General features: G+C 46.6%; 2 protein-coding genes across 11 annotated transcripts in view; both read left to right on the top strand.

Moving 5' to 3' along the window:
- LOC126035220 (transitional endoplasmic reticulum ATPase) overlaps positions 1-11,576 on the top strand; it is a 145,305-nt gene that overhangs the window by 54,993 nt on the left and 78,736 nt on the right. The window lies entirely within an intron of this gene.
- LOC126035228 (deoxyuridine 5'-triphosphate nucleotidohydrolase-like) overlaps positions 9,643-11,576 on the top strand; it is a 59,205-nt gene continuing 57,271 nt past the window's right edge. For 3 of the 4 annotated variants that reach the window (XM_049793464.1, XM_049793465.1, XM_049793466.1), the window contains exon 1: positions 9,643-10,561. In XM_049793464.1, coding sequence (XP_049649421.1) covers positions 10,072-10,561 — 490 coding nt within the window. In that variant the 5' untranslated portion in view covers positions 9,643-10,071. The remainder of the gene's footprint in view (positions 10,562-11,576) is intronic. The other variant, XM_049793463.1, reaches the window with a different exon arrangement.

Below are 11,576 nucleotides of genomic sequence, written 5' to 3'. Positions count from 1 at the left end.
GTCTGTTATAGACCACCCAATCAAGTTGAAGAGACAGATGAAATATTCTATAAGCAGCTGGCAGTAGTCTCACAATTGTGTGCCCTTGTTCTTGTGGGGGACTTCAACTTTCCAGATGTCTGCTGGAAATACAACACAGCAGAGAGTAAGCAGTCTAGGAGGTTCCTGGAGTGTGTGGAAGATAACTTCCTGTCAGGGGATGCAACAAGTCTACGGAATTCCTGACAGTTCGAGAACAGCGTGACCTTGAGCAGCTTGTAGTATATCCTTGAGAAGTCTGGAAAGATCCAAGAAGACCAGTACGAAAACAAGATAGTGATAAGAAGAACCGTCCTGACAAACTCACCAATCATGAATTGTTAGTTACTAAGCCAATCATATACTAACACATACTCTGAAGAAGGGGATAAAAAGGTGTGTTAGAACAATAAAGTAGCCATTTTGCACGATCTATTACTTGTCGTGTCCGTCTCTACCGTGACAAATGGTGACCCCGATGCGCCTGAGCGAACAGATCATCTAACGGCGATAAATCCAGCACTAGAGAGAAGTATACCAGCGGCGACAAGAGCTGCGAAAGAGTATACCGGCAGCGAGAAAAGCTGTGGAGATGGAGCCCGGTGAAGCTGAGAGCAGTGGAATCTGCCTGGTCCGGACCTGAGCCTAGACACCTAATAAGGTGAGCCACCGGGGACTAAACTGTTAGAATGGGGCAGCAATTAACAAAAGAAAAGGAGACAATTTTGTCTACCTGGAAAGCCCTATTAAAAAGAAAAGGGGTTAAAACCCCAGAACAAAGCCTGAAAAGGATTTAAATATGGTGTAAGGTGCAAGGCTTTACAGCCACAACAGTTACTGCATTCAGTGTGGATGCATGGCAAGCAGTGGGCTGGAAAATTTTTGATGAGATCTCTAAAGGACAGAAAGAGCTCTGTAAGTTGGCGATCGTATGGCGTCTATTACGTGAGACCCTGAAGGAATGGAAAGCAGAATGTGATGCGAAAGATCAGCAAAAGAAAGATGAGAAATCAGAAAATGTTATCAATGAAAAAGTTTCTGCTCAAGTAACAGCTGCGGCCGATGCTGCAATATCAGCAGTTGCGGGCAGAAAACCCCTCATGAGCAAAATCAGATCATACCCTTATTCACCTCCTCCTCCTACGCCATTAATTACTTTATGGGGCGATGAGGGGCCCTCCTCACCTACTGGTGCGGCAGCGGAAGGGGTGACTCCATCAGCCCCCCCCCAGGAGGAAAATGCGGTGACTAACACCAAGCCGGAAAGTGCGGGCCGTAATGAAATTGAGGGCCGAAAGGACGGTGAGAGTCAAACTGAATATGAGGGCTGAATGGAAAGTGAGAGCCAAAATGAAACTGAGGCAGAAAAAGCTCTAATTGACGCTATGCGATCTCTGCAGCTCGCAGATAAAACCATACCGAAAGAACCCCTGCCATGGACTCTCCCTCCATCCACAATAACTGTAGTCCCGAGATCCCCTGATCAATTTTGGGAGGGAGTTAGAAGATGTGCTGCCGACTCTGGCAACTGGGATCTAGTAGAACGCCTCAGCCCGTGCTCTCTAACACCAGCATTTCTAAAGCCTCTAGATAACACAGCAGAGGCTCCTGTTACTTTTCCTGTTTTCAAAGCTGCTGCAGGCACAAATCGGCACAATGAGCACAATCCCATAGGCTGGAGAGTAGTGCAGGATTTGCAGAATAAGGTACAAAAATTTGGAATCAATTCTCCTGAGGTAATGCAGCTTATTCGTATAATCAGCACAGATCTCCTGTGTCCATATGACATTATGCACCTTGCGCAAGTGCTGTTTCAGCCCGTACAATTGCAAGTATTTCAATCCACCTGGAGGCAGATGGCACGCACAGCGGCGCTGCATAATTCACAACTGCCACAGGGTGACCCGAGATTAGGCCTTGGAGAGGATGCTTTGCTTGGTGAAGGGCAGTATAGTAACCCTCAGCTGCAGGCTACATGGCCTCCGATGGCTCTCAAACAAGCCCAAAATATAGGCCTTATGGCAATAAAGCGAACCATGGATATGGCAGCTCCAAAGCAAAAATACCTCACTATCCGCCAAGGCCCCACAGAACCCTTTTTACAGTTTGTAGAAAAAATATCTGCTGCCCTGGAAAAACAGGTAGAAGATGAGGTCTTAAGACAAATGCTATGCAAACAGTTGGCAAAAGAAAATGCTAATGACGACTGACAAAAGATCATACAGGCTTTACCAGGAGATCCTTCTGTTCCCGACATGGTAGGTGCATGTTCTAAAGTTGGGACACTGGAACACACGGTGGCCACCCTAGCCAATGCTCTGGGTGTGGCAGTGAAGGACACATCACGGTAACTTCTCCACACAAAACATCACCAGGTAAACAACTGGTGCACCACTCACCGGAGATTACTTGCAAGAAATGTGGAAAATTAGGACATTTTGCAAAACAATGTCGTTCCAAATTTCATGCTAATGGACAGCCGCTACAGGAAAACCACAAAATGAGTGCGAGAGGGCGCACGAGGAGAACAAATCCCCTCCCGACAGCCGGCCAATTCCTCTCTGCGAACAATTGTCAGCTGCAACAGCTGGCTCAGCAGGGTTGGATGTATCCACCGCCGACACAGTAACTCTAGTCACAAAAGACATCGTTAATGTCCCTCTTAATGCAAGGGGTCCTATAGGATGGGGACTGAGTGCATTGCTACCGGGAAGATCAGGTAGCACATTAAATGGAATAATCGTGCATGTGGGAGTTATTGATGCTGCTTTTACAGGTCAAATTTGCGCGATGATTTTGACCCCCTACCCACCAGTAACAATCCCTAAAGGTACTCGCATTGCTCAACTTGTTCCTTTTTCGAGTTCTATTTCAAAAGCAGAACAGCAACTGCGATGCGATGGAGGCTTTGGCTCCACGGGACCCCCTCAGGTCTGCTGGTCTCAGACTGTCTCATCATCCTGACCACATATGATGTGCACACTGTCAAATCACGGAAGATCTCCGACTACAGTAAGGCTTGCAGGGCTCCTGGACACCAGAGCTGATGTGACTATTATTGCTGATTATCTGTGGCCGTCTACCTGGCCAACAGAGGAGGCTGGTATGGGAGTAGTGGGGCTGGGAGGATCCACACGAGCAAAGATGGCAGCCACTCCAGTTCCGATTACCAATCCTGAGGGCCAACAGGCAGTTATTAAACCATATGTGATGGCAGCTCCCCTCAGTTTATGGGGGAGGGATTGCTTATGGCAGTGGGGGGTGAGAATTACCACAGATTTTTAACGGGGGCCACTGTGCTGCAGGGTGTTAGACAACCCATGCTTGTTTTAACTTGGTTAACAAATAACCCTGTGTGGGTGGATCAGTGGCCCCTACCAATTGAAAAAATTAAAGGCCCTGCAAGAATTGGTAGCAGAACAACTAGCTGCCGGACACATTGAACCATCTCACAGTCCGTGGAATACTCCAGTGTTTGTGAAAAAAAAGAAATCAGGAAAATGGCGATTTTTGCATGACCTGTGGCAAGTCAATGCTGTCATGGCCACGATGGGGGCTCTGCAACCAGGCATGCCTTCACCTGCCATGATCCCTCAAGATTGGGAAGTCATTGTCATGGACCTTAAGGATTGGGGTTTTTTTTTTACAATTCCATTAGCTTCCCAAGACAAAAAAAAAAAAAAAATTAAAAAATTTTTGCATTCTCTGTGCCTTCTATCAATCATGCAGAACCGGCAAAAAGATACCAATGGAGAGTTCTGCCGCAGGGCATGAAAAATTCACCACCCATTTGTCAATCGTTTGTTGCACAAGCTCTGTCACCTATAAGGGAAAAATTCCCTACTAGTTATAGTTATCAGTATATGGATGACATTCTGTTAGCATCAGACAACAAGGAGCAGTTGAATGACATGAAAATTTTGGCCACGAATTTGCTACAACATGAGTTAGTTATTGCCCCTGAAAAAGAGCAAAAAATAGCACCCTGGAAATATTTGGGAATGACAATTACAAATAAGCAGGTTGTGCCCCAACCTGTGAAACTTAACCCTGCAGTTAAGACACTCAATGATGTACAGAAATTAATGGGATCCTTGAACTGGATCAGGCCCTATCTTGGACTGACCAATTCGCAGTTACAACCTCTATTGGACTTATTAAAAAATTCCAATGATCCAACAGAACCCAGAATATTGAATAAGGAAGCGTTAAATGTAATTCACAGGGTGGAACAATGTATACACAAGAAATTTGTTTCTCAAATTGATCTGTCTCAATTGGTACAATTCTTTGTACTAATTGACAAAACTGTGCCATTTGGTGCTTTGGTGCAGTGGAATTCTGAGTGGGATGACCCATTACATATTTTAGAATGGATGTTTTTGTCATTTCTGGCCACGAAAAACTGCTCCTGGCTTGTTTGAACTTATTGCTGATGTAATCATAAAAGCCAGAAAACGATGTGTAGAACTAACAGGACGTGATCCAGCTACTATTGTTTTACCTGTTCAAAATTGGTACTTTGAATGGTGTCTGGCACACAATTACGAGCTGCAAGCGGCTATGGTGGGTTTTCAAGGACAGATCTCATATCATCTACCGTCGCACCCGCTCCTGAAATTTGCTCGAGAAATACCATTTGGTCAGAAAAGCTTAAGCCAGCCGGAACCTGTGAAAGGCTCTACTGTCTTCACAGATGGTTCTGGAAAAACAGGTAAAGCAGCAGTAGTATGGTATGAAAACAAGAACTGGAACAGCAAAGTAGTGTATCAAAATGGTTCTCCACAAATAGTAGAGCTGCGTGGACATGGCACATTGAAGCAGCTGCTTCAAAACCAAAAGGGGGAATGATTGGGCAGCCACCACAGGCATGTTTAGATAACGTAGTTTATGTTCTTAGCTTTCTCCATTATGGGGATAATTCTTCTCTACCTCCTTTTTTCAACACTTCTCTTTTTTCAACACAGAATTTACAAAGAGGCATCAAAGTACATGTTAAAGATTTAGTTACTGGTCAGTGGAGTGGACCATGTGAGCTATTAACCTGGGGGCGAGGTTATGCTTGTGTTTCTACAGATACAGGCCCACAATGGACTCCCGCTTGATTTGTACGACCATCATCATCTGGAACATCCCAGAGGGTGTGGCAATATGAATACCACCTCAACCAAAAACTAAGTGTAGGTCACCTTGGCCAACACAACAGGTCAAGATTCTCTGTGCATTGCAACCTCATCACAAAGTCCATGAACCAATAGACAGGATGACTATGACTCATGCAGCGCGCCTGGCCAGCGAGCGCATGCGTCATAGGTTGCAAATGAGGCGGATTTTTGGCACCCGCTGGCCACATGTGCTGAAATCCGTTCCTCTACAAATGTATAAATACCGGGATTTTCTGAAGAGCATCGGACTGGTGTACGGCAAGGCCATCGTTGCCTCCATGGGGATGCCCACATAAAGCTGGCACCTACCGATTGCTGGGCTGAATTTGCGGAGCAAGACAGCACAAGAATGTACAGATGGTTCATCTACCTCACAGTCCTCGGATGGATGTAGTCATGGATACCACCGCAAACCAAAGAAAACATCTGGATGACCCTGGCTGACGTGACCGGACAAGATTTCTTATACCCTAGTACAGCAACACCAAGCAATCCCTTTTTCACAGGTTTAATAGGGGGTTACACTGACATCAACAAAGTTTAAGAACTTATTGATGGAGACTCCTGTGCAGCAGGTCATGGACTCAATGGATGGGAATGCCTGGTTTTCACGGATCGGGCGTTAACCCTCATTGCCACCCCAGGAATCACAAATTCTGGGGTCCCTGAATACAGACTGGTGTAGTATTATCAGATTTACTGCTAGACATTGATAGTGTCAGACATGCTACGCTATAAAATAGAGCTGCAATTGATTTCTTGCTTTTAGCACAAGGACAAAGATATTTGAGGGTTGGGGATTGTCTGGATGGTTGATATCTCTGCTCAAGACTGTGGGGGTAGTGATCTTGATTGTGATAACTATGCTCCTAATGTTGCCCTGTCTTTTCGGCCTTCTGCAAAGGGCCCTGCAGAGGGCAGCCGGGATGATATTTTTAGCACAAATACAAAAAGGGGGAATTGTCGGGGGATGCTACAAGTCTACGGAATTCCTGACAGTTTGAGAACAGCGTGACCTTGAGCAGCTTGTAGTATATCCTTGAGAAGTCTGGAAAGATCTGAGAAGACCAGTACGAAAACAAGATAGTGATAAGAAGAACCATCCTGACAAACTCACCAATCATGAATTGTTAGTTACTAACTAAGCCAATCATATACTAACACATACTCTGAAGAAGGGGATAAAAAGGTGTGTTAGAACAATAAAGTAGCCATTTTGCGTGATCTATTACTTGTCGTGTCCATCTCTACCGCAACAACTTCCTGACACAGCTGGTAGGTGAGCCTACCAGGGGACGAGCCTCGCTAGACCTATTGTTTACAAACAGAGAAGGACTGGTGGGAGATGTGGTGGTCACAGGCCATCTCAGGCTTAGCAACCATGAAATGATAGAATTCTCAATTCTTGGTGAGGTAAGGAAGGGGGTCAGCAAAACCACCACTATGGACTTCTGGAGGGCAAACTTTGGCCTGTTCAGGACACTGGTTGAGGGAGTCCCTTGGGAGATAGTCCTGAAGGGCAAAGGGGTCCAGGAAGGCTGGACATTCTTCAAGAAGGAAATCTTAAAGGCTCAGGACCAGGCTATTCCCATGCGCCTCAAGACGAACTGCCAGGGAAGACAACTGGCCTGGCTGAACAGGGAGCTTTTGCTAGTAGTCAAGAAAAAAAGGAGAGTTTACCATCTTTGGAAGAAAGGGCAGGCAACTCGGGAAGAGTACAGGGATCTTGTTAGGTCATGCAGAGAGGAAATTAGAAAGGCAAAAGCTCAGCTAGAACTCAAGCTGGCCACTATTGTAAGAGACAACAAAAATGTTTTTACAAATATGTTAACAATAAAAAGAGAGCCAAGGAGAATATCTATCCTTTAATGGATACAAAGGGGAACATTGCCACCAGAGATGAGGAAAGGGCTGAGGTACTTCATGCCGCCATTGCCGCAGTCTTTAATAGCGAGACCAATTATCTTCAGGGTACTCAACCCCCTGAGCTGGAAGAAAGGGATGGAGAGCAGAATATACCCCCCATAATCCAGGAAGAAATAGTTAATGACCTGCTACGCCATCTGGACACTCACAAATCTATGGGATCAGATGGGATCCATTCGAGAGTACTGAGGGAGCTGGTGGAGGTGCTTGCCAAGCCACTCTCCATCATTTATCAGCAGTCCTGGTCAACAGGGGAGGTCCCAGATGACTGGAGGCTTGCCAATGTGACTCCCATTTACAAGAAGGGTCAGAGGGAGGATCCAGGGAACTACAGGCCTGTCAGCCTGACCTTGGTACCGGGGAAGATTATGGAGCAGATTATGCTCACATGGCATGTGCAGGACAACCAGGGGATCAGGCACAGCTGATACCAAAAAAGCCGGTCAAAGAAACTCTCTAAGACTCAATTTTGGAGTTTTAGAAAGCAGGCATTCTTTATTGCAGCGCTGGGTGCACGGGGATCGCTCCACCTATTGTGCATGCCATCAGGCCTAATTGTGCAGGTTAAGTGCATGTTCTACATACATATTCACTAGATTTCCGAGAAATGTTATATATATTCATTAGTTTTCTGGGAAACGATTAGCATATGCAAATGTCCTTTACGCAGGCGAATTGAAGGTCTCTGGTGGTCTTCAGGAGTCTTCTGGTGGTCTTCCATAGTCTTCCTCACTTGTCTGCTACTTCACCCTCCTTAGGTGATTCTGCGCAGTATGGTCCTTTACATGGTTTGGTACATCTTATCCTAAAGAATGCTCATTAGTCCCTAAAAATGCTTGTTAGTGTTCTTATTATCTAAGTTTTCATTAGTGATGTAAAACCATATGGCTAGTTTAAGCTAAATTATCTACAAGGACGAGAACAAAGGCAGGAGTTCTTATCTTTTCCGGCCCTATCTATCAAGCAAGGCCTCTGCTTGTGCCTTCTCAGCAAGATCATAAATTCATCAAACATTTAATTAAGCTTTGTGATTGCTCATGGCTCCCTCTTGCTCATTCTCATTTTCTGATCTTTCAACTTTTACTATATCACAGCTGTTGAGGATTTCTTGGCATGTGAGCAATCCAGCCTTTAGCTGGGAACAAAGCATAAGTTTACAAAGTGCTGAAGCGGACAAGGACAGTGTGTCCTTGTACGCTGGGAAAAAAGAAGATAAGAAGAGCCTGACAAGCAACTCCTGGATGCCGAAGAATGAGATAAGTAACTGCTGGACACCTCGTGAAGAAGCTTTCACAGCCAATAGAGGATAAGATAGCATCGCGTGAAATGGGGTATTGTACCAATTAGAGTATTGTATAAGGCGCGTGCACAAGCGCATAAGGTATATAACTGTGCTAAAAGTTGTAGTAAATGGGCTTCACTTGATCACATTGGTCTGTGTGTGATGTCCCCCGTGGATCCTCTGCAACATTTGGTGCCCGAACAGGGACCCTCAGATCAGCACTTTATCGTCTCTACGAGAATCTCTGGTGCAGCTGAACCGACGAGGGAGCGGACAAGCCGGCCGAAATGATCCCTGCTGCCCCAGCAGGATGGCATAAGCTTCAGCTAAGCTGGGAAGAATGACATGAGCTTTAGCTGAACTGGGAAGATGAGGAGGCCGCGCAAGTGAATAGAAGCTTGAATCTCTCCCTGATCAGGTGAGCGGTCGGAGAAGGAGATGGGGTTGGACAAAGGGCAGGAAGCAGTCCTAAAGCTCCTTCGTTATTTTCTCTCTGAGAGAGGACTGAAATGCGATAATTATGTGATAAAGGGGTTGCTTTTATGGGCTTGGAAGAGAGAACTTATTCCGAGTATAAATGTCGCATTTAAAGTAGCGACCCGGGATGATATAAGCAAGGCGCTGTGGGACGCTATTAGAAGCGGGGGGCATAAGGCAAAGGAGGCAAACAAATCCGCAGCGCACTGGAAGGTAATTCGAGACATGCTGCAGGCAATGAGGGCGGAACGGCAGGCAGCCGCCGCTGTCTGCGCGGCGGTGACCCCTTCTGCTGCCTCCATGGCTGCCGCGTCAGCCTATCCCGCTGCAGTTAGGGGGACATTCTCTACACAACTATCTATACCCCTCCCCCCCCCCCCCCCCCCCCCGAGCATCCATTTCTGCTAATGCTGAGACGCCTGCACAAACACAGCCTTTGCCTATACCCAGCCAGGTCGCTGGTGCCGAAGATATCCTCCTGCCTGTTACTCCGCGAGAAGCGGAGGAATTAGGGGGGGCCGATTGTCGGCCGGCAGGTCCGGAGCCGACAGACTCGGAGGTGGTGAACCAGTTACAAAAACTGACAGTACGGTCAGAAGAACCAGAAGTGAGGGGGAGATATGCATCCTCCCGAAAGGGTGAGCCGAGAAGGCAAGAGAACGAAGATTTTGGCCGTATGCCAGCCACGCTTCCAACCCCCGCCCGCCCGCCCGCCTGCCGAGGTGTGTGTCAGCCGGCCATGGAGCAGCGGCCGCCGCCAGCGCCCCCGCCCCCGCCGGCCCCCGGGCAGCACCGTCCGCGCCCCCGCCACCGCCCTTTAATCCATCCCGCCTCTCGAAGCCGAAGCCATCCGCGCCCGCGATAGACGCGGAGCCGCCTGTAATAGCCGCTGCAGACGAGAGGGAGAGGCATTGGAGGGGAGTAATAAAAAATGCCTTGTGGATGGGACTATGCTCCAAGCATTCCTAGTTGTTGTACAAAATAATGGACAAAAAAGATGGGAGGCGTTTGACTGGAAAGTCCTTGAGAAATTAAAGACTGCTGTGAGTCAGTACAGAATCCGCTTATTGATAAAGCCAGTAAGAAACCCTCGGTCAAGTGTTTTAATTGTGGTAAACTTGGACACATTAAGAGCCAGTGTAGAGTTTCTACTAACAAAAGGCAGTGCAACAGTTGTAAGAAACATAACCATACCACCCAAGAATGCAGGAAGAAGGGAAACTTTACACCGAGTGCGAAGGGCCCTCGTGCGACGACACAAATGCAAGGGGTTTGGGCTGCCAGCCCTCAGGCAGCCTCACAATTACCAGATCCGCTGCTGCAGGAAGCTCCGGAGTGGATGTGGAAACCGCAGTAGACATTACGTTGGTGGATGCAGGAGTCCACTTGGTGGATAGCAACATAAAGGGACCATTGGGGTTTGGGCTTAGTGCATTTTTAATGGGACGATCTTCAACAGCTCTAAAAGGAATTCTGGTAGTCCCAGGGTTTATTGATGCAGATTATTGTGGGACTGTGAAAATTATGATTCATGTTGTAATCCCTCCTGTTTCTATTCCTAAAGGTACCAGAATAGCACAATTAGTTCCATTCAGGTCGTGTGTTCCGAACCCAGGTGAAGTACAACGTGGAGATGGTGGATTCGGCTCCACAGGGAAACCACAGGTATACTTTGCCATGGACATAACAAGAGGTAAACCAGAAAAGGTAGTGCAATTGGAAGGGCCTGATGGAGTTATCGTCAAGAAACCGATGACAATCAATACAGGAGCTGATGTTACGATTATTTTACGATGCATTTGGCCTCCATCATGGCCATTGATCAATCCAAATTTTGGTATTGCAGGGATAGGGGGCACACAAGCCACCTTAGTAAGTCAGCTACCCATTACCCATTTGTGTTCCCCGACGGTGAAAACATTACGATGCGTCCGTATATCATGACTACCCCAACTGAATTGTTTGGCCTCATAGGCCGTGATTTATTGAGCCAAATGAAGGCAATGTTAGTGACGCATCCTATTTAGGAGTGGTCACTGAGGGGCAGCCAATCCTGAAAATTAGCTGGAAAACAGATGAGCCTGTTTGGATTGATCAGTAGCTGCTAAATTCTGAAAGGCTGCTAAAAATACAAGAGTTAGTTGAGGACCAATTGAGAGCGGGACATGTTGTTCCTTCTACTAGTCCATGGAATACATCAATATTTACCATTCCCAAGAAAAGTGGGAAATGGAGACTGTTACATGATCTCAGAGCTGTGAATGTGGTGATGGACAGTATGGGAGCCCTGCAGCCAGGTTTGCCATCTCCAGTTATGCTTCCAGAAGAATGGGATTTTTTAATTATAGATCTAAAGGATTGGTTTTTTCACCATTCCCTTGCACCCAGATGATGCTGAATGGTTCGCCTTTTCGGTACCATCGATTGATAAGGCAGAGCCCTATAAGAGATACCATTGGGTCGTGTTACCGCAATGAATGCGCAATTCCCCCACGATGTGTCAGGTGTATGTGGCCTGGGCATTGGAGCTTGTAAGAAAGCAGTTTCCTCAGTTAATCATTTGTCATTATATGGATGACATTTTGATAACGAGGAGGAACTTGCCACAGGATGAAATTTTAACTCAATTACAGGACACCTTAAGCCATCGCAGATTAATAATCGCTCCTGAAAAGGTGCAAATGTCAGCACCTTGGAAATATTTGGGG

Source organism: Accipiter gentilis, chromosome W, assembly GCF_929443795.1.
Source record: "Accipiter gentilis chromosome W, bAccGen1.1, whole genome shotgun sequence".
In the NCBI taxonomy this organism is placed as follows: Eukaryota; Metazoa; Chordata; class Aves; order Accipitriformes; family Accipitridae; genus Astur; species Astur gentilis.
This window is presented reverse-complemented; position numbering and strand designations above follow the sequence as displayed.